This window comes from Lithobates pipiens, unplaced genomic scaffold (assembly GCF_037356315.1).
Source record: "Lithobates pipiens isolate NorthernLeopardFrog02 unplaced genomic scaffold, aLitPip1_a1.2 Scaffold_13, whole genome shotgun sequence".
Taxonomy (NCBI): domain Eukaryota; kingdom Metazoa; phylum Chordata; class Amphibia; order Anura; family Ranidae; genus Lithobates; species Lithobates pipiens.
In genome coordinates this window covers 208330142-208353978 of record NW_027507718.1, presented here as the reverse complement: position 1 = coordinate 208353978, position 23837 = coordinate 208330142, and the positions used below count along the sequence as shown (strand labels likewise).

The window sequence follows — 23837 nt, the reverse complement described above, 5'->3', positions numbered from 1 at the left end:
TATTAAAAAAAAGGTTTGTGGACCAGTAGGTGTCAATCCATGGGTAGCGCCAGAGCTGGTGGAGTAGAGTCGGTTTATGGAGTGAACACCATGGGCCGATAGCTCCTGTGGTGGAGGGGTATTTTGGTAAGGGTAATAGGCCCTGTGCATCAGTTTGAACTGAGTTTCCCTTCAGGATTCATTTGGAATAATGTTTCTGGTGATCCTGTAGCCCATTAGGATGTTATCTATGTTGGCTTGACTCAGGAGGTCAGCTAGCCAGGATTTAATAGAGGTGTTATGTATGGGTTTTGGAAAAAGGTTTTGCTGATAAAATCTGAGTATTGTGAGACATGTAGAAAGTGATAGACAGGTAGGTTGAATTCTTCCACAATGAGGTGAAAGGGCTTAAGGGTACCATTTTCATGTTGATATCACCTTGAGAGATTAAATCTTTATCTCTCCATTCAGAGAATGGTTTGTATTGAAGCCCAAGGGGGAACATGGGATTGTCTTGAATTGGAAGGAACTTGGATACATAGGGTGAGAGGCCCATTTTTTTCCTCACCTCCCTCCAGCCTATTATCGTGTCTCTGAAAAGCAAGTTTTGTTTGATATGGTTTGGGATTTGTTGCAGCGATGTAAGAGAGCGGATACATTTTTTGGATGAACCATATCAGATTCTAAACCATAGTTGGAGTATTTTGATGATTGCAAAATCCAGCCCATTCCTGTTCTCAGTAAACATGCTAGGTTATAGACTCTAATGTTTGGGAGGCTTCCCCCCCCCCCTCTCTTTGGGAGAAAGTCTTTGGTCAAGGCTATTCTTGGTTTACCATTTTGCCATATAAAAGATGTAATCGCCTTATTTAAAATCTGTATATCTTTATGTTTCATTAATAATGGTAGAGTTTGTAGGGGATATAAAAGGCGAGCAAAGCCTTTTATAAAGGAAGGATTTCGCTCTATTTTCAGGCCAGAGCATTTGCAAAAGGTGTTAAAAATTTATTGTATGGCGGGTATATCTGTTAGAGGGGAAGACATGAAGATTAAAATATCATCCGCAAAGAGTGTGACTCGCATTTCATCTCAAGGAAAGGGAATCCTTGAATGGCGACCCTGGTGTTGAGGTATCGCGAGAAGGGTTCAATGGCTAGATTAAATAGCAGGGGAGAGAGAGGATATCCCTGTCTTGTTCCTTTGTGTAACCATATGGGATTGGATTGTACCCCGGCAGCTATGCCTAACTTTAGCATTACTAAGGAAAGCCACTGAAAACGAACATTATCAAAAGCCTTTTCGGCATCTAAGGTAATTATTGCTACATCTTCAAGGGGGTGTTGTTTTGCATATTCCAGGGCGGCTATACTTTTTTTGATTGGATGAGGCTGACCTACTCTTAGTAAAACCTGACTGTGCTGGATGGATAAGAGATGGAATAATATTTGCTAATCGGGAGGCTATTATCTTAGATAGGATTTTAGAGTCTATGTTTAACAGTGAAATTGGCCAGTACAACCCTGGGTCTTTTGGGTCCTTTTCTTTTTTTGGCAATCAGTTTTATGTTTGCTTGGTGACCTGTTGGTAGGTACGGTCCCCAGTTCCATATTGTATTGTAGGCAGCTAGTAGAGAGGGGAAAATTTATTCTTTTAGCAATTTATAGAATTTGGGTGTGTACCCGTCAGGGCCTAGGGCTTTTTAATTTGTTAGGCCTTTAATGGAAACCATAATTTCCTCTTTAGTAAGTGGGGTGTTTAACGTTTTTAGTAGATCTGGGTTAATCCGGGGGAGGGATGTTGAGTCTAACCATTTTGTCGCTTTGGTGGAATCTATCGATTCAAGCGCATAGAGATTGATGTAGAATGTTTCTAATGTTATATTTTTTTCATTGGGTGATGTGGAAAAAGCACTGTTGGCACTGTTCAGGGCATTGATATGGGTGGGAAGGTATGTGCCCTTAGTAAGTCTGGCCAATAAATTCTCTGTCTTATTGCCATATTTGTGATATTGTAGTTGGGTGTGTGTCATTTTCATATGTTCTAGATTATTTGCCCAGGTATCAAAAAGATCCTTGGCTTCCTGCCAGGGCTTACGGTTTTCTGAGGTGTTCTGCTCATTAAATTTGCATTTGGCCATTTTTTAATGCAGCGTTCAAGTTTCTGGTTTTGTGGCTGGAGGAACAATCCCTTCTTAAGAAAATTGGAAACATAGGGAGGGAAGAGAAAGAATATATAAAAGAGATTAACACTGAGAATCAAAACATTTTGCGACTTCACTTTTTCTGCATGCATTTTCACAACCGGTTGAACCGCTAGCCCGCAGGCCAGAAAAAGAAAAGATTGAGTTCTGGAGTTGTGGAGTGGTAGTTTAAGGAGTGGTCACCTGCACTTCTTTATCTTATGAATTCCCTTAATGGGCATAACTATGAGTAAGTACCAGTAGTTACGGTGTGAAACATGTTAGCTGTTGATTCCATCTCTTGCTGTATGGTTTTTAATCAATAAAGAAAAAATTGTGAATTTCTCTCTACATGCTACTTTGCATACTGAGCCAGCACCCGTATCTGAGGTGGAGGAGATGTTTGTGGCCCAGACACCTGGAGCAGGTTCTTTTTCCTGTTTATATATCACTTTGTGTACAACATTTTTTGCCTGCCTTTAGCCCTGTTTGACCTTATCATATTGTCCTTATCATATTGTGAGATCATATTGTCCATACAGGAAAAATTACAGGGTCTTTGCAACGGATCCCCTGACCTCTGATACCCATGTTACTTTTGCTTCCTCTCAGATCCTGCCTCTGTCACAATCTGTGCCAAACTCACTGGTTTTGGCAACTGTGGGAACCAGTGGCATCACTCTCTTGGTCACTTGACAGTGTGTGGGTAAAGTTGCAAGAACCGAGCACTGTCAAATACTCACCAATATGTTAAAATAACGGATACTGTCACTGGCCAGTTGGTCAGGGCGCTTCCACAAAGCCCTGAAATTGACAGTATATGTCTCTGGTGTCCATCCTGCAAACCAGGGGCAACATGTGGCATTTTGGCATTTGTTGTGAGGCCCTTGGACCACAGCAATTTATAATGGGATTAGAATAATTGATCTGTAACAGGATTTAGCAGTGATCCTCATACCATACTAGTCTCATGTGACATTTTCCCAGTCTCTCACTGTCATCTGCAGCATGTCTCCAGTCACCAACCAAATCTGTAGCATGTCTGCAGTTTCTGAACATTATGTGCCAATCCTTTGGTGATGTCAGGGGCCACACCTGAGGTAAAGCCGATAATGAATTATAATATTTGTTAATACATGCTAATATGTTGAAAAATATCTGTTAAAATGCATATTTTAGATTGATTGATGTATACATTCACAAGATGAGATAACAGCAGCATAAGTAAATACAGGCGCAGCTGCTATACCTGTATCAGATCCCAATCATATGCTAAATTTAATATTTCCTTAATTTAAAGCTTAGCACTTAGTTCTGTTTCTGGTTCAGAGACAAGGGAGAGGTGGACACACATGAAGACCATAGATATGTTTGCAATTAGGGACCTTCTGTTTCCACAGCTGTTAATAGAGAATGGGTCCATGATCAAGGACAAAGAAAAGGAATGCATGCATGTCCTCTTACCCAGACATTCTTATTTTACTTGCAATCTTTGGCAGCCTTTAGGATACAGATTAGTATTATGTACATGTATTTCCTTCTCTCCTCACTGTTTGGATTTTGGAGGAAAATATTTCCTTTAAGAACTTTTAAAGAGAACTGAACAGTGCCAACAGTGCTTTTTCCACATTACCTCTAGTCTACAAGCGATTGAGTGTCCATCTTGCTGATAATAGCCTTCTTGAATCTTGATCCCCTTCAGTCTGGATTTCGTTCTCAACATTCAACAGAAACTGCTCTCCTAAAACTAACAAATGATCTACTAACGGTCAAAACTAAGGTCCCCTATTCTGTACTCTTGCTGCTGGACCTCTCTGTTGCCTTCGATACGATTGACCACCCCCTTCTCCTCAAAAAACTCCACGCCTTTGGTCTCCGTGACTGTACTCTTTGCTGGTTCTCTACCTACTTATCCAACCATACCTTTAGCGTTACTTACAATTTTACTTCCTCCTCTCCTCTTGCTTTCTCTGTTGGGGTCATCCAAGGTTCTGTTCTTGGACCTCTCCTATTTTCAATCTACACCTCCTCCCTTGGTAAACTGATAGCCTCCCACGGCTTCCAATACCATCTCTACACTGACAACCCTCAAATCTATTTCTCTACCCCTGAACTCACTCCTTCAGTCCCCTCACTAATTTACTATCAGCTATATCAGTCTGGATGTCGCACCACTTCCAAAATCTATCCAAAACTGAACTTGTCATTTTTTCCTCTTCCACATGCCTCTTCCCCTGATATCTCAGTCAAAATCGATAGCACAACTATCAGCCCATCCCCACATGCCAAGGTCCTAGGAGTAGTTCTGGATTCTGAACTCTCCTTTAAGCCCCACGTCAAATCGCTATCCAAATCTTGCCGCCTCAACCTCCACAACATCTACAAAATATGCCCCTTTCTATGACCCAACAAAGCTCTTAATTCACTTCCTGGTCATCTCTCACCTCAATTACTGCAACTCTGTCCTCATTGGCTTACCTCTGCATACTCTACGCTTCCCCTTCAGTTCTTCATGAACGCTGCTGCCAAACTCATCCACCTTACCAACCGTTCTGTTTCTGCTACTCCTCTCTGTCAATTCCTCCACTGGCTTCTGCTCACCCAACAAATTAAATTCAAAACACTAACAACTACCTACAAAGCCATCCATAACTCTGCCCCCAGCTACATCACTGACCTAGTCTCAAAATATCAACCAAATTATTCTCTTTGTTCTTCTCAAGACCTTCTACTCTCTAGCTCTCTCATCACCTCCTCCCATGCTCATCTCCAGGACTTTTTCAGAACCTCTCCAAGCCTGTGGAACTCCTTACCCCAATCTGTTTGTCTATCTTCTACTCTATTAGCTTTTAGACAATCCCTGAAAACTCTCCTCTTCAGAGAAGCCTATCCTACCGACACCTAACTGTATTTTCATTTTGTCCATCTGATCATCCCCCACAGCTACTACCCTTTGTTCCACTTGACCCTCCCTTGTAAGCTCTAATGATCAGGGCCCCTGATCCCTCCTGTATTGAATTGTTTTGTAATTGTACTGTCTTCCCTGATGTTGTAAAGCACTGCGCAAACTGTTAGGGCTATATAAATCCTGTATAATAATAATAATAATATTAATAATAATGATAAAAATAATAATTACCTGTCCTATAGCCAAACAGTGAGAGGAAATCCCTGTAAATCAAGGTAGTTATTTGGAGACCCCCTGGTCACCAGAACTAGTGTCCCCATTGGAAGGTTTACCATTTATTACTTTTCTGGGGACAACCCAAATATTTGGGATTTTTCTTTTACTTTCACTTTTAATGATAATGGTAAACAGGACAAATAGAGAGGGCGAATCTTCCTAGATCTCTCTGCAGCTGATCTTTTCCTAATTGCACACTTACTGTGCCTTAGTTCTACACTGTGTCTCAGTGTGGAGAAGGCCATCTTGGTAAGTAGGAGGCCAGCTTGGTTGAGTCAAGGCTTTGCTTACAGCAGGGCTAGGCAACCTGGGCCCTCCAGCTGTTGCAGAACTACAAGTGCCATCATGCCTCTGGGAGTAATTGTAACTTCCAGCCATGCAATGCTTCATGTGAAATGTAATTCCACTACAGCTGCAGGGTCCCAGGTTGCCTACCCCTGGCTTGCAGAATCCATCTCCCCCTTCCCTCTTCTCAAGAAGTAGGGATATACTTGCACAGTAGGTCCTCAGGTACCGTTTTCATTCTAATAAGGAGAACAGTGACTACACCAAATTGTATTCAAAATCTAGTGAGACTAGCAGCTAATGGGCAGCAGTGTCTGCACATATACAGTTATTAGGTTCAAGGCAAGTGCACTGCTGTTTTTTAGAATAAATTCAAGAAAAAAGGTACAACGTTTATGGCACTTTAAGATCTGAAAATAATCTTTTATGGTCATTTGTTTGTGATAATGTTTAGGCTTCTGTCCCCAGTCTTTTCCTGGCCTGGGGTAATTAAACTTTTCACCTTATAAACCACTATATTTTGGCTTCCTGATTCTACAAGTCATTTGTTAGTATCTGCCTGTAGAAGTCCACATTTTAAACTATGTTTCATGTTACACCCATATTTATGGTGTAACATTAAACATAGTCACAGGCTGCAGCCCCCCACCTCTAAACCGACTTCCCCTTTACAGAATCTGAAGTTTCTTCCCCAACTGGCTCCTGTCATTTTTCTAATTCAGCAAATCTGTGAGTGAAAAAACTATGACAGAGAGACAAGCAGTTCTGTACAGCTTCTGGACCATGCCACGTACATTTACTGCAGCAGGGAGGCCCTTCAGTATGAAATTACGTGTTTTAGATTGCCGGGTCTGGGTCGTGCGTGCCCCCTGCGACCCGCTCCCGCTTTGATTGGAAACAGTGGGAGCCAATCAGCGGGTCCAGTGGTTTGCCGGCTCCTGGCAATCCTTACCAAGAGAGGCAGAGCGGCAGTCTTCCTATGTAAACAAGGCAAATCGCTGTTCTGTCAGAAGGGAAGGTGGAGATCTTGTGCCTCTGCTAAGCAGGAACACGGATCTCTGTCTCAGACAAAGCACCCCCCCACAGTTAGCAAGCACTCCCAGGGAACATGTCTAACCCTTTGATCACCCCTGATGTTAACCCCTTCCTTGCCAGTGTCATGAGTACAGTGACAGTGCATTCTTTTAGCACTGATCACTGTATTGTTATCACTGGTCCCCAAAAAGAGTCGCTTAGTATCAGATTTGTCAGCTGCAATATTGCAGTCCCACCAAAAATCGCTGATCGTTGCCATTACTAGTAAAAAAATAAAAATAAACAAAAATTCTATAAATATATCCCATAGTTTGTAGCTGCTATAACTTTTGTGCAAATCAATCAATATATGCTTATTGGGATTTTATTTTGACCAAAAACATGTAGTAGAATACATATTGGCATAAACTGATGAAGAAATTTGACTTTTTTACATTTTATATTGGAAATGTTTTACAGCAGAAAGTACAAAATATTGTTTTGTTTTTTCAAGATTGTCTGTCTTTTTTTGTTTATAGCACAAAAAATAAAAACCGCAGAGATGATCAAATACCACCAAAAGAAAGCTCTATTTGTGGGAATAAAATAACATCAATTTTATTTGGGTACAGCATCGCACGACCACGCAATTGTCAGTTAAATTAACGCAGTGCCGTATCGCAAAAAATGGCCTGGTCATTGAGCAGCCAATTCTTTCAGGGCTGAAGTGGTTAACATTCCTGATTCGGCAATTGATGAAATGTTAAAATTCTCATCTTCTTTAATGGGATAATAATGAAGCTGCTTTGCATGTAGTTATGCCAAATGTATTTTAAAAGGCATTTGCTTTGTACGATCTGAAATTTGGGAATCAACGCTCACCAAACTTCTACTAATATGATATTAGCAGAAGGGGCCCAAAGGGTGGCACTTGAGAAATTAACTTCCTCTTTATACTCTCATAGTACATCATAGGGATGGGCCGAACACCCCCCCCCTTCAGTTCTCACCAGAACATGCGAACAGGCAAAAAATGTGTTCGAACACGCGAACACCATTAAAGTCTATGGGACATGAACATGAAAAATCAAAAGTGTTAATTTTAAAGGCTTATATGCATGGCATTGTCTTAAAAAGTGTTTAGGGACCTGGGTCCTGCCCCAGAGGACATGTCTCAATGCAAAAAAAGTTTTAAAAACTGACGTTTTTTCAGGAGCAGTGATTTTAATAATTCTTAAAGTTAAACAATAAAAATTAAATATTCCTTTAAATATCGTGCCTGGGGGTGTCTATAGTATGCCTGTAAAACCAGCTACGACTAAGGCTATTGCCGAAACGCGTCAGTTTATTGTTTTACTGTCACTCTGATGTACCAATAAACGACACTTCAAGGATTACAGTGTTGCCGGCTCTTCTTACTACTATAGTATGCCTGTAAAGTGACACGTTTCCCATGTTTAGAACAGTCTGACAGCAAAATGACATTTCTAAAGGAAAAAAGTCTTTTAAAACTACTTACGGCTATAATGAATTGTCGGTCCAGCAATACACATAAAAATTCATTGATAAAAACCCCACATGGAAAACCCCGAACCAAAATAAAAAAAAATGCATGTGGGTCCCCCCAAATTCCATACCAGGCCCTTCCGGTCTGATATGGATTTTAAGGGGAACACCGAGCCAAAATAAAAAAACGGTGTGGGGTCCCCCTCTCCTGAACCTTACCAGGCCACATGCCCTCAACATTGGGAGGGTGCTTTGGGGTAGCCCCCCAAAGCAGCTTGCCCCTATGTCCCCATGTTGATGGGGAGAAGGGCCTCAACCCCACAACCCTTGCCCGATGGTTGTGTGGGTCTGCACCGTCTCTTGTCTTAAAAAAGACAAGAGACGGTTTTTGACAATTCCTTTATTAATGACTTCTCTTTCCCTGTTTCTTCCATCTCTTTCCTCCACTTTTTCCTCCGGTCTTCTCATCCGGCATCTTCCTCTGGCTTCTTCTTCTCCGGTTTGTCCTCCAGACGATCCACCTCAATGGGAGTCTTCCGCTGTATGATGCTTCTGTTCAGGTGACAACTCTTATATAACGGAGGGCGGGCCAGCCCATGACCCCGCCCTCCCAAAGCAGGGGACTTCCCTATGGCTTTCCCCATGGTATCAGAGGGGGTGGGGTCATCCTCTGACAACATGGAAGGAATTGTCAAAAAAGGAATTGTCAAAAACCGTCTATTATCTTTTTTAACATTTTTTACACTTTTTTTGTGATTACCAATTCACACGGGGGGGGGGGAGGAATCTGGGGGTCCCCTTGTTAAAGGGGGCTTCCAGATTCCAATAAGCCCCCTGCATGCAGACCCCCACAACCACCGGGCAAGGGTTGTGGGGATGAGGCCCTTCACCCCATCAACATGGGGACAAGGTGCTTTGGGAGGCTACCCCAAAGCACCCTCCCAATGTTGAGGGCATGTGGCCTGGTACGTTTCAGGGGGGAGGGGCGCTCTCTTGTCCACCCTATTTTGCTATGGCCTGCCAGGTTGCATGCTTGGATAAGGGTCTGGCATGGTATCTTTGGGGGAAACCCACGCCATTTTTTTAAAATTTTGGCGCGGGGTTATCATTAAAATCCATACTAGACCTGAAGGGTCTGGAATGGATTTTGAGGGGGACCCCCACGCCACACGGGGCTCCCCTTAATATATATATATATATATATATATATATATATATATATATATATATATTAAATATATATATATATAATAATTTTTTTTCAATGACTTTTATGTGTATTGGGACCGACAATTCATTATAGCCACGAGTAGTTTTAAATTACTTTTTTTCCTTTAGAAATGTGATTTTGCTCTCAGTCTGTTCTAAACATGGGAAACATGCTCCCCTTTACAGGCATACTATAGACAACTATACTATAGACAACCCCCAGGTACGAAATTTAAAGGAATATTACACTTTTATTTCACTTTAAGCATTATTAAAATCATTCCTCCCGAAAAAACTGCAGTTTTTAAAACTTTTTTGCATTGATACATGTCCCCTGGGCCAGGACGCAGGTCCCCAAACACTTTTTATGACAATAACTTGCACATTAACCTTTAAAATTAGCACTTTTGATTTCTCCATAAAGACTTTTAAAGGGTGTTCCGCGGCTTTCGAATTTGCCACGAACACCCCAAATTGTTCGCTATTCGGCAAACGGGCTGTTCGAGTCGAACTCGTGTTCGACCCAAACATAAAGCCCATTCCTAGTACGTCATTATGTTCGTGTTTGTCAAATGACAATTTGCAGATAGTATGCTAGACAAAATCCTGCACATGCCCTTTTGACAAAAATCAGAGGCTCGGTTGTCCAACAATTAGACTGTGTGTATGAGGCTTTAAGGTACCTCAATACGGGCCATCTGCTGGAAAAGTAGTCTGCATTAGCCATTTGAACAAAACTTACAACCGCGCTCTCCCATATGCTAAACCCCAGTGGAACTCAGCCACCATCTACTATAACTGACAAAAATAAATAATGGTGAATCTAAAATGTAGTTCTACATGTGGCGACTATTGATTCTTTTTTGTTATTTTCTATTTTTATTTAAATTTTTTGGAACTCTGTGTTTCTTTTGCCATATGAATATCTCTATACTTATGAGGCCGTCACGTTTTGCTGGTGGTTTGTGTTGATAATCAATATGCAAATTAAGGCCGCTATGCTTTCGCTGGCGGCTTTTATTGTTTTGCCTCTATCTAACATGCTGCCAGTAGTTTTGATATATTGTTGATATAACGTATTTCTATTTTTTTGCCCTCATCTAACATGCAGTCTGTTGTTTCATGCGGCCGCCATGTTGATATGGCGTATTTCCGGTTTTTCGGTATTTCTGGTTTTCCTCCCCTCAGCTCAGAACGAGGCTTGGCTATTATTGTTATGTGTATATTAACGTGATGCGTCAGCGCGTCGCCAATACCCCAGACGACGTCATATATGACGAAACTGACGTAGGGTGGTCTCGACGTGTTGACGCTACCACGTGACTTTCGGGCGCTCGTTTTGCCGGCTGGCATTTAACGCTGTTTTAATGATTCTGTTTGTGAGAATGTTTTTATGATTTAATAAAACGTTTTGTATACGGATTTACACTATGGGAGTCTTTATCTGTATTTTATGAGTGATCCTACCATTGGAGGTCGTTTGGAAGGGTGTGATGCTGTCCTGATTTGATGGTCCCTTGGGAATCTTAATCATATATGCCCAGATTTCTTTATGATTTGGTAAGCGCGCATTCAAATTGTTAACCAGCACAGTGGTGGTGAAGGAAGCCTATACTCTACACTGAGTTTAACTGGAGGAATATCTTCAATTTAATGGACTATTGCACTTATTTCTCGTCTATCTGAGTACACTTTATTGGGCACGTGTGTTTATGTTTTTTAGTTTGACGTTTGCACATTTCTGTTTTCAAGCACTTATTATTATAATTAATTGTATAAATATATTTATGCTTATATTTAATTTATCTTTATTTTAATGAATTTTTATAATTATTTATTTATCTGTCTGAGGGTAACTGTTTACACTGTATATGCACTAATTATGTATATGCACTAATTATGTATATGTATCACGATTGAATTTTATTTGTTCAACATTATTTATTTTTGTCAGTTATAGTAGATGGTGGTTGAGTTCCACTGGGGTTTAGCATATGGGAGAGCGCGGTTGTAATTTTTGTTCTATGTGCTTTGTGGGTGTGTATCACACCAGAATAACCGCTGCTTCCTGGTATTTAGTTTAATTTTGTGTTTTTCTGTTAGCGCAGTATTTTCCCTTTTTTTCATTTTCTGCATTAGCCATTGATTGCAGTTGCAATGCTTTGCAGGCTCCAATGCAAAAAAATAATGAATGCACATATTTTTATTATTCATTCTGGGTACATTCATTATTTTTTTGCAAAATGTGTGCCTTTTAAGCAATCAGTTCTGTTGTTTAAAGAAAATAAGCAATACTAATCTAAGTTGTTCTCTGTCAACACATGACTTTGTTGCGGGTACTTAGAGTTCCTTCAGGTGATTGTTGTTTCAGCATCTGGTGCAGTCACAGGTGGTGGAGGGAAAGGGAATGCTAAGTGCTGCTAACCCTTCTTTTGTTCTGATGAACTAGCAGGACTAGATTAATAGCACTTCTTGATCTCTCAAGTGGAGAGAAAAACATGTGTTGAACAGAAAAGATACGGAAATCTCAGCAAGAATCCAAATAGGTTTATGCTAAATGGAATCTTCTTTTTGTAACAGAACAATTAAGCTACAGATGTGTAATCCTGTTTTAGAAACCCTTTAGCCAATTTTAGAAACTAGTAATGCTGCTAGTTGAGCATCTCATGACTGCCAATATAGTCAAATGAAGAGCAGAGAGTAATTTAATGAGTAGAATAACAAAGAATGTTGAAAGACTTAGTAGTCAATGTTAATTTATGGGGTCTAATTACAAAGTGGAGACTTTCATTGCTGGACTCACTCCTATTTGAAATATATGTACCCAGAAGATTCTCCACCAGAGAATGTTTGTGAAAAGTCACATACACTGCTTTTTTTTTTTTTAAATAGACCCCCTATGTGTACATCTGATGATTTAACTGGATCCTATACCATTGCAGACAAAAAAAGTGCTAAATTCACACCACTTCTATTGTGTTTTTTTTTTTTTCACATGGGGAGAGGGAAAGCAAGAATATTGGTTCTTGCACATTGATGTAAGCTCTGCTTTAATTTAGCTGTATTTGTAGTGTCTGATTTTTTGGATTTTCTTTTTCAGTCTATTATCTTTATCCGGGACAAAAACTCACATGGGCAAGAACTGTCTGGCTATATTGATTTTGCTCATCGGCTAAAGACTGAAGATTTTGAAGTGTACTTTAGTGGCAAGAAAAAGCTTCTTCCACGTCCAACTGACTTAAGGTACTGATATCTTTATTTGCAGAATTGACATTAAGGAGAAACTCAATTCAATTTTAGACCTGAACATTGTAACTACTATGTATAAACAAGGGACATCCGTATCATAATCTGCTTCACTGCTCCTGTTTAGTACTACCTTACAGAACAACAACATGAATAAGTATTCCTTAGTTTCTACTGCTATCTTTAGTCTCAAGAAAGGATAGGCATTATGGCACTCACAATACTGCTTTGACATCCTCATACAATGTATGTTTAAGGAAACACCCTGAATAATAAGATGAGTGATCAGTTATGGCCCAGATGAATTTTTAAAACATTTGCAAACTTTCTTAATGCAGAACCAGAAGTCCAATTGAAGTTAATAGGGATCTGAACCAGCCTACAAACAATTGTTTATTACATTGCAGTGACTGCTGCAAAATTGTCCAGAATGGTTTGGGAAGTTCCTGGCAACACTGCCTGAAAAGATGATGAGGTCAAAAAACAGCATGAGCCAAAAATTCTACTAAGGATACTAAGAAGGGTGGAACATGAGGCAGTGCCAATCAAGTTAAGGGTCCCCAGGCAGAAGCAGATACTCTATATAAGGGGTCTCCAAACTTACTAAACAAAGGGCCGGTTTACTATCCATCAGACTTTGGATGGGCTGGCCTGTCGGAGAAGAAAATGCCTTGGCATCAGTAATGCCTCGTACATACGATCAGACTTTCCAACAACAAAACCATGGATTTTTGTTCGAAGGATTTTGGCTCCAACTTTTCTTGCATACACAAGGTCACACAAATGTTGGCCAACAATTATAAACGTAGGGATGTACAAGACGTACGTGATATCTCTCCATTACCAATGCTATTTTTACAAAACCAAGCTCGTACTTGTTGCACGCATGCGTGAACTTTTGTGCGATGGATTTGTGTACACACGATCACAAAGTCCGACAACAAAGTTTTGTTGGCGGAAAATTTGAGAGCCTGCTAGCCAACATTTGTTGGTGGAAAGTCCGACAACAAATGTTCGATGGAGCATACACACGGTCGGACTTTCAGCCAACAAGCTCACATCCAACATTTCCCGTCAGAAATTCAGATCGTGTGTACATGGCGTAAGAGTAAATATGGCCCCCCTTGGGTATCAAGGGGAAATAGTGCCCCATCTTTGGTGTCAGTGAGAGGAATATTGCCCAATCATTGGTGACAGTGGGAGGAATAATGATCCATTGTTGGAGTCAGTGGCAAAAATGATGCCCATTGTTGGTGTTTGTGGGGGGAAAATAGTGCCTTGTATCACAGGACCCTGCTCCAAGGGTCAGGTAAAGTTAAGCAAAGGGCCACATCTGGCCCCCGGGCCACCGTTTGGAGACCACTGCTCTATATGATAGAAACAGCCTTTGGTGCCTTTTTCCCAGAAGGCATTTGGGAATTCAAGATGCCAAAAATAGCACAGAAATTTTATTTGGTTTAAAATTCACAAAATTTTGTCGAAATCCAGTGTCATGCAAATTTCAGGATCAAATCGAATCTTTGTGTCCAGCAGTTGGGGCTTCTGTTATGGCTCTATGTAGCTTCCCTATATAAACCATAGCTTTTCCCTTACAAGCATGCCTTTTTAGTATATTTTCACTATAGCAGCTGCTTATTACTGCTTTATGTTTTGTATTACTGTATAAGAATGTTAATATCTATAGACCGCAGTGTAACTAGCCCTGGCACGTGGATATTTGACTTTTTCAAGGTTATAAGTTATCTATTATTTTACTTTCAACAATTTCATTTTTCAGGGTTATAATATGTAACTGTAGCCATAGCAGATGTTGTGCCTGCTATGTTAACTTGTTCAGATGAATCCATATTACAGCAAATGAAATCCTTTGTAGTTATTGAAACCCTTACTTATTTGCATTGCCAAGATATGCAGTGACCAGCGGCTTTAGCCAAAGTTAAGGTGGTCTTTAATTGTGGTTGCGGTTTTAAAGGATTTAAATACAGTATTGGCTGCACTCTCTGAACCTCAGCTATGCAAGCCACAATATTTTCAGCTATCTTGAACTGTTTTATTACGGACAAGAGATTTTAACTAGATTTAGATCACATTCCAGATGTATTATATTTTATTGTGCTGAAGTTTAAAAAAATAAAGTCCGAATATAATAACTACAGAACTTGTATACCATTAAAAATGTTACATGTAAATATATGATCCAAAGCTTCTGGATATATTTGTGGTACCAGATAATGCATGTGTCAGAAAAAGTAAACAAGATAGCTTTCTTTCCTTTTTTCTACCATAAGTGAAGCCTTGGGCTGTAGAATAAACATACATGAAAAAATCTATAAAAAAGGTTTATCACAGCCTTTATCATAAAATTGTTTAGAGCATTTTCACACTGGTGCATTTTTTCTACATTTGTACCTTGCTAAAAATGCAATAAAAATGCAATAAAATATTTCCCTTGGACAACTGGTGCTGTGCATTTTGAAGAGTCCTGCATGCTGTATCTTTGGTTTGTTTTTTCAGAATTGCAGCAAAAATGTAGCTGCCCATTGAAATGAATAGAAAACACATCAAAAACGCACTGCGATTGTGTTTTTGGTGCATTTTTTTAGTCACGTGTCCATGTTTCGCGGGTGCATATCAACCAGAAAACACACCAGAAATGCATCTAAAACACATTTTTTACTTGTTTTTTCAATAGAGCCGTGTGGAAGCACCCTTATTTTAGATGTGTTTTATTTTTAAAAGATTCAACTTTTTGTACATTTTTTTGTAATGAATATAATAATGATTTAACTGCAATTAAACTGGCCAACATTTAGTTTTTTCATAGTTTCATTGTTTTAACCAAAGCATTTTAGCATGAAAGCTGACAATTGGAGATGATATGTATAGTCATAAAATGCAAAGGATGTACTGAGCGAGACAAATTGTACCACACGAGCAATTGGCAAATCCTTAACTTTTCTGTACATTAGAGGAAGCCATTGGAGATACATGAGCTCATTTGTATATAGTGCTGCGAATGTTATTATTTTGGGGATTTCCAAATTGTGCCCCTTTGAGTCTGAATAATCCTCTTACGAAGCTTTTAAATTAAATTAGCACATCTCTAAAGCTGGAGATACATTCAGCAAATTCCTCCATCTACGCTAACAGCACTGATGTTTTAATCCTCCTTGCCCTATTGAATTCTGACAGTTGATGACAATACCAAACAATGCCTGCATCTGTGCCATTCAACTGACAATTTTCCAATAGGCTCCTTTGACAAAAGTCAAAAGTTAAATGCCAGAAGGGCCACACAATGCTCAAATTTTTAACTTTTCTTGCTGTAATTTTTTACAAGCCCCATTCATTAAGGGTCAGTTAACACTATATGCGGTGACAAATGTTTTAACGCATTGTAAAGGTCTGTCACTGCAGGAACACACAGGAAACAATTGTTTCCTGTGTGTCCTATTCACTCTGCAACTCAGCTTAGCACTGTGCTGCAGCATGCTGCAATAAAATGCAGACATTCTGTTTTTTTTTATTAGCGCATCGGCCCAAATCGCACTGCGATGTTGGGCAGCACAGTGCATTGCGCTGCACAACATTGCAGTGGATGAATTGTATGTTTTGTATACTTCAAATAAAGTTAGTACAAAACAAAAAAAAGGGAGCAGTGTGATGCGATTAGTCATACATCACACTGCCTAGTGCAGCAACAATGCAGAGCGGCCAGAAAGGTGAACGCGATTTCATGGAGGGGCAGTATGAATTAGCCCTTACTGTTCTGTTCTGTAAACGGAGGGGCATGGTTAGCATTAAATCACCAACTAAATATGGCAGTCTGGATTTCGCCATCAACACTCCACAGAAACTGCTCTCCTTAAATTCACAAACAACTAAAACCAACGGACACAATTCTATACTACTGCTTCTGGACCTTTCTGCTGCCTTTGACACAGTGGACCCCTCTTCCCGGTGTCACTTACAACTCTACTACCTCCTCTCCTCTTTTTTTCTTCATAAGGGTCCCCCAAGGTTCTGTTTTTGGACCTCTCCTTTTTTTCAATTTACACCTCCTCCCTGGGTCAATTGATTTCCTCCCATGGCATGTCACCAACTTACTAACAGACATATCAGCCTGGGTGTCACATCCCTTCCTCAAACTCAACCTATCCAAAACCAAGCTCATTATATTTCCTCCCCCACATGCCTCTTCCCCTGATTTTTCTGTCAAAATCAATGGCTCAACTATTAACCCATCCCCCCATGCCAAGGTCCTAGGTGTAATCCTGGACTCTGAACTATCCTTTGGGCCCCACAACCGATCGTTGCCCAAAGCTTGCCGCCTCTGCAGTATCTCCAAGATACGCCCCTTCCTAACTAATGACACCACAAAGCTTTTAATCCACTCCCTGGTCATCTCTCACCTTGATTACTGCAACTACCTCCTCATTGGCTTACCTTTAAATAAGCCATCTCCCTTCAGTCCAACATGAACGCTGCTGCCAGGCTCATCCACCTTACAAACTGCTCAGCGTCTGCTACCCCTCTCTGCTAATCCCTTCATTGGCTGCCACTCAACCAACAAATTAAATTCAGGATACTAACAATAACTTACAAAGCCAGCCACAACTTGGCCTCCAGCTACATCACTAACCTGGTTTCAAAATTCCAACCAAATTGTTCTCTTCATACTTCCAAAGACCACCTGCTCTCTAACTCCCTTGTCGCTTCATCCCATGTTCACCTCCAGCACTTCTCCCAAGCCTCTCCCATCCTCTGGAATGCTCTCCCCCAATCTGTCGGAATATCTCTTACTTTGCCCACTTTCAGATGATCGCTGAAAACTCATCTCTTCAGAGAAGCCTATCTGGCCCCCGCCTAACAACTGTACATTTATTTTCTCAATCTGTAAAGAGCTGCATAAACTGTTGGCGCTATATAAATCCTATATAATAATAATAATTAATAATAATAGGATCGTTCTTAAAACTTTTTTCTTGAATTGATACATGTCCCCTAAGGCAGTAACCAGGTCCCCATACACTTTCTATGGCAATAACTTTCATATAAGCCTTTAAAATGAGGACTTTTGATTTTGAATGGTTGACAGATTTTTTTGAATGTTCAAGATGTTCTGTAACCTAATTATTTTATAGAATAAAGCCAGCTATATATTATACTGTCTCTATACACAGTATTTAAGAACATTTGCTAGGCTGCTTTTTTATAGGGAGACATCAAGCAGCTTTTAACCACATGCCGACCGCCCGCCGTCGTTTGACGGCGGCAGAATGGCTCCCCTGCGCAAATCACCGTCATCAAAGAGCCCATGCATGATGTCCGCCGGGCACCCGCAATCGCTCATGACAGAGCAGGAAACTGGATCTGTGTATGTAAACACACAAATCCACGTTCTGTCAGGGGAGAGGAGACTGATCATGTGTTCTGATCAGTCTCCTCCTCCAGTCAGTCCCACCCCCCACAGTTAGAACACACACTGAGGGAACACATTTAACCCCTTTATCGCCCCCTAGTGTTAACCCCCTCCCTGCCAATGACATTTATACAGTAATCAGTGGCCATTTATAGCATTGATCGCTGTATAAATGTCAATGGTTTAAAAAAAATGCCAAGTGTCCGATCTGTCCACCGCAATGTCGCAGTCCCGATGAAACCGCAGATCACCATTACTAGTAAAAGATAAATAAATAAATAGAAATGCCATAAATCAGTAACCTATTTTGTAGGCGCTATAACTTTTGCGCAAACCAATCAATATACACTTAATGCAGAGTTTTTTTTTACCAAAAATATGTAGAAGAATACATATCAGCCTAAACTGAGATTTAAAATTTTTTTTATTTTTTTAAATTTGAGATATTTATCTTAGCAAAAAGTAAAAAATATTGTGTTTTTTTCAAAATTGTCACTCATTTTTTTATTTATAGCGCAAAAAATAAAAACCCCAGAGGTGATCAATAACCACCAAAAGAAAGCTCTATTTATGGGAAAAAAGGACATCAATTTTGTTTGTGTACAACATTGCACGACCATGCAATTGTCAGTTAAAATAACGCAGTGCTGTATCACAAAAAAATGGCATGGTCAAGAAGGGGGTAAATCCTTCTGGGGCTGATATTGTTAATGTAGGCATCAACATTAGAATGACTTCATATTGAAAAGCCACAGTATTTACAAACTTTTGGTAGACTGCATTTTAAACAGGAGAGAAATCGTGCAGCTTTTAATAAACAACTTTAGAGTGTATTATTTCACTGGAAAAAAAAAATCAGCACTTTTATTAGGTCACAACTCAACAGGAAGAGACCAGGCACATTTTAATTAAGATATCACTGTAAAAAACTATTTCGGAGAGACAATAGCCAGAAATATTCCTGATTGCCAGTGCAGTGCAATAAGTCACAAACTGAGAGATATAGTGTATGAAATACCCTGTAGTAAACACTATATACATTTTTCAGAACACCACCTACAGAAGCTTTGTGTGTGGTATCTTTACAGTGCATGATTAGCAGAATACATTGGAAATTTTCAGATACAATGCAGAATTGACCCTGAGAAAAAAAATAACAATTTTAGCAGTTGAAACCTAGGTGCAAAAAAATCATGTGCTGTACCTTTGCAGTGCCAGAGCACCGGAATAGGGAAGTGTAGACATTACAAGGTGGTATTGGTGGCAAGCCAACAGCAATGGAAGTAGCTGATAATGTTGGCAGGACATGGTAATGATGAAAGGTGATGGTTATGGTCCCAGACCAGCAGCAGTAGATAGAGCTGGTGGTAAAAGAAGCTTGCGATGGTGACTGGCTAGAAGTGGTGCAGGCAGCTGGTAATGATGGCAGGTTAGCACTTAGCAGTGGTGGCAAGGGATGGTGATGCTATAGTTTATGTTTTGGAAATAGCTAATTCAAGACTGGTTCATTTTTTTAAAAAGTGAGACATTCAACTGGTACAGGGGACTGGCAGACTTAGCCACCATCACTGCTGTTCCCCTTCCAATGATCTGAGAATTGGAAGCATCTGACCAATGCAGATGCTGCTACTGTCTGGGAAAGCAGTCAAGAGGTTGATTTATAGTACGACTTCCAAGCGACACATTTTTTAATTTTTTTCTCCCTCTGGGGCAAAAAATGCACCATCTCTACTGAGATCTGCAGTTTTCCCTCTTGCTTTGGCTCGAATTATGGAGTACTGGCACAGGTACTGCAGCATGAAAGGACCCATTCACTGGAAATTTTGTGGGACAGGGGTCCTTCAGTGTCGTTGGGAACAATATCCTCAACAGTCTCACATCTCTGAAGTTTAACTTCTGGGGTTATGGGAGGAGTGAAATGTACTCCTAAAAGAATACCTTCCTCATTTCCTCCTCACCACCAGCACCCTTGCTCTCCCATTAATACGCTTCCTCTGCCTGCTTCTGCCTCACAGAGTTGGTTATGAAAAGATTCTGCAGGCCATGAGACACCGGGAAGTCTTTCTCTTGCCTCTGTTTCCGTGCCACTAGCGTCCAGTCTATTATAGTGTAGTGTTTGCTCCAGCAAGAACACCAGAGGTATTGTGTTGCTGATCCACCACTTTGTTGTGGCTTAGCATTCTGGCTGTCTCTTTGAATAGTGACAAGATGGTACATGCATCCTGAATCTGGTGCTACCGATGTGGTGGAAAGAACCCCAGTACCCCAGAGCCTACCATCACATCATATTTGCACAAATACTCATTGGTGGCCGGGTGCTAGAGCATGATCAATGTAAAGGTATCAGATGTTTGTCAGGCAACTTGTGTTGCCACTGCATTTCAGGCAAACACTTGCTGGGTATTACCATCCAAAGTGTTCACACAGTCTTCTGCCTTAGGGCATGCTGGAAGCCAGGGTACCTAACTAGCAATCACTGCACAACCAGGCAGTTTTGGGAGGTTTGATACAGAAAATATTTCCAACTTGTTTATATTGGTGCCTTTGACTTGTTACAAGGACTTTTTCCTGATGCCAACATAGCAGAATACATACGATATAGCTCCGCCCCTATATCCAAGCACAGGACCTGTCCAAATCTATAAAAGTCTGACTGAGAGCAACCTCCCCCATACTCCTTTTGTCCTCAAGATATGCACCCGCAAGACTGTGATGTTGCGATGAGTCCCTACCTGCTGACTGTGTCAGAGTCCATCTGGGTTCAGCATCTCCTAGGCGCAGTCCCATATCTTAGGTTGCTAAATGCACCAACATGGTGAGAGCCCTTTCTGGTGGTCTTTTGGGGCTGAGGAGTTCTCTAGCTAAAGATGTCAGAACCTCATGTGGTACACATGATTTGGTTGCTGGAGTCCATCGTCCATATATTCTTTCTGCATACCTGAATTGGCTGCCCACCTGAGATGATGTTTGGTTGCTGCAGTCCATGATGCATGTGTTTCTCTGCACACCTGTGCTGAATCTTGATGCTGGTGTGAGGCCGCGTACACACGCGGGGACTGTCTGCCGAAACTAAGTTCGTCAAACAGTCCGCTCAAACTTTTGAATGAACGAACACGCCCACACACGGCACTTTTTGAGCGGACAAATACGGCAAACTTTGTTCGTCGTACTAAGTCCGCGCAACTTTTGAAATGAACGGACTCGCCCACACACGAGGCAACAGTCCGCTCATTTCGAGCGCGTGTGCAGGTAGGCGGGGCCCGCGACGGAGACATCGCGGGCTCCGCCGCCTGGAATGTACTTAAAGGGGAACCCCAACGCCGAAAAAAATCGGCGTGGGGGTCCCCCCAAAGTCCACAACAGACCCTTGTCCGAGCAAGCTACCCGGCCGGCCAGGAAAGGGGGGCGAGCGAGCGCCCCCCCCCCTCCCGAGCCGTACCAGGCCGCGTGCCCTCAACATGGGGGGTGCCTTGGGGAAGGGGGGCCGCGCGGCCCCCCCACCCCAAAGCACCTTGTCCCCATGTTGATGAGGACAAGGGCCTCTTCGCGACAACCCTGGCCGTTGGTTGTCGGGGTCTGCGGGCGGGGGGCTTATCGGAATCCGGGAGCCCCCTTTAATAAGGGGGCCCCCGGATACCGGCCCCCCACCCTATGTGAATGAGTATGGGGTACAATGTACCCCTACCCATTCACCTGTAAAATAAAAGTACCCAAAAAAAAAACACAACACACGAGATAAAAATATTTTATTGCACAGCTCCGGGGGTCTTCTCGCCGGACTCCTCCGCTATCTTCTTGTAGCTCTTTTGCTAGCGGAGGAGTCCGGCTTTCTTCCTCCCCGCCGCCGGCCTCTTCTCCCGACTTCGGGGGTCTTGTCCCCCTCTTCGGTCTTCTGTCGCCGCCGCCTTCCGTTCTTCTGCCGGGCCACCGCGCCTTCTTATAGCTCTTTTAGAGGCGGTGGCCCGGTCTTCTGTCGCCGCTGTCGCCTTCCGGTCGCCTTCCGTTCTTCTTCTTGTTCTTCTTCTTCTTCTCCAGGAGATGTTGACACGTCGCTCTCTCCGGCCGGAATGCCAGAGCCGCGCTGCGCGGCCACTTATATAGTGACAATGGGGCGGTGTCACATGGTATATGTCACATGGGTTGGTCACATGGGTTGATGTCACATGGGGACTATGACATCGTAAGGGGGCGGGGTCACCATGTGACCAACCCATGTGACATATACCATGTGACACCGCCCCATTGTCACTATATAAGTGGCCGCACAGCGCGGCTCTGGCATTCCGGCCGGAGAGAGCGACGTGTCAACATCTCCTGGAGAAGAAGAAGAAGAAGAACAAGAAGAAGAACGGAAGGCGACCGGAAGGCGACAGCGGCGACAGAAGACCGGGCCACCGCCTCTAAAAGAGCTATAAGAAGGCGCGGTGGCCCGGCAGAAGAACGGAAGGCGGCGGCGACAGAAGACCGGGCCACCGCCTGCAAAAGAGCTATAAGAAGGCGCGGTGGCCCGGCAGAAGAACCGAAGAGGGGGACAAGACCCCCGAAGTCGGGAGAAGAGGCCGGCGGCGGGGAGGAAGAAAGCCGGACTCCTCCACTAGCAAAAGAGCTACAAGAAGATAGCGGAGGAGTCCGGCGAGAAGACCCCCGAAGACGGAAGACCCCCGGAGCTGTGCAATAAAATATTTTATCTCGTGTGTTGTGTTTTTTTTTTGGGTACTTTTATTTTACAGGTGAATGGGTAGGGGTACATTGTACCCCATACTCATTCACATAGGGTGGGGGGCCGGTATCCGGGGGCCCCCTTATTAAAGGGGGCTCCCGGATTCCGATAAGCCCCCCGCTCGCAGACCCCGACAACCAACGGCCAGGGTTGTCGGGAAGAGGCCCTTGTCCTCATCAACATGGTGACAAGGTGCTTTGGGGTGGGGGGGCCGCGCGGCCCCCCCTTCCCCAAGGCACCCCCCATTTTGAGGGCACGCGGCCTGGTACGGCTCAGGAGGGGGGGTGCGCTCGCTCGCCCCCCTTTCCTGGCCGGCCGGGTAGCGTGCTCGGACAAGGGTCTGTTGTGGACTTTGGGGGGACCCCCACGCCGATTTTTTTCGGCGTTGGGGTTCCCCTTTAAGTCCATACCAGGCGGCTCCCTCGCGGGCCCCGCCTACCTGGAGACGCGCTCGAAATGAGCAGACTTTCCTCCGAGCGGGAACAGTTTGCTCATTTCGAAAGTGGCCTACACACGGGCGGACTGTCCGCTCAAACCAAGTTTCAGCGGACAGTTTTTCGGAATTTCCGAAAAACTTTGTTCGTCAAACTGTCCGCTGAAACTGTCCGCTGAAGCCCCACACACGAGCGGACTGTCCGCTGAAACACTGTTCAGCGGACAAAGTTGAGCGAACAGTCCGCCCGTGTGTACGCGGCCTCAGTTCTGCATTTTCTTTTCTCCTAAAGTTATGTGCTATCCCTTTTTTTCCTCCATTGCCTCAAACTTCATTAGGCTTAAAATGTCATTGCAGATCTTCCTCTACCTGTATACACACCACAAGATGAATTCTGTCCTTGTCAGGTTTGCCACTTAAATGCAACCAATAACCTCATGCACTATTATAGGTGAAATGTGTTTTATGATCACAAAACAAAGACGCAAGTTCACTGCTCAGATTTCAGAGTTCACAATTCTCAACTCATACTGTACTTATTCCATTAGATGGGGTCAGTAATGGGAATGGGCAAACGGTTCTGCCTGAGCAAAAATTGCTTGAACTTTCGCTATTCGGACGTTCGCCGAACAGCTGAACAGCCGAAAAAACGGGGTGTTT

The 23837-nt window shown here is 42.4% G+C and overlaps 1 protein-coding gene across 1 annotated transcript in view; it reads left to right on the top strand.

Moving 5' to 3' along the window:
- CFAP299 (cilia and flagella associated protein 299) overlaps positions 1 to 23837 on the top strand; it is a 761000-nt gene that overhangs the window by 611847 nt on the left and 125316 nt on the right. Inside the window, exon 4 of the mRNA XM_077476172.1 lies at positions 12457 to 12599. Coding sequence (XP_077332298.1) covers positions 12457 to 12599 — 143 coding nt within the window. The remainder of the gene's footprint in view (positions 1 to 12456; positions 12600 to 23837) is intronic.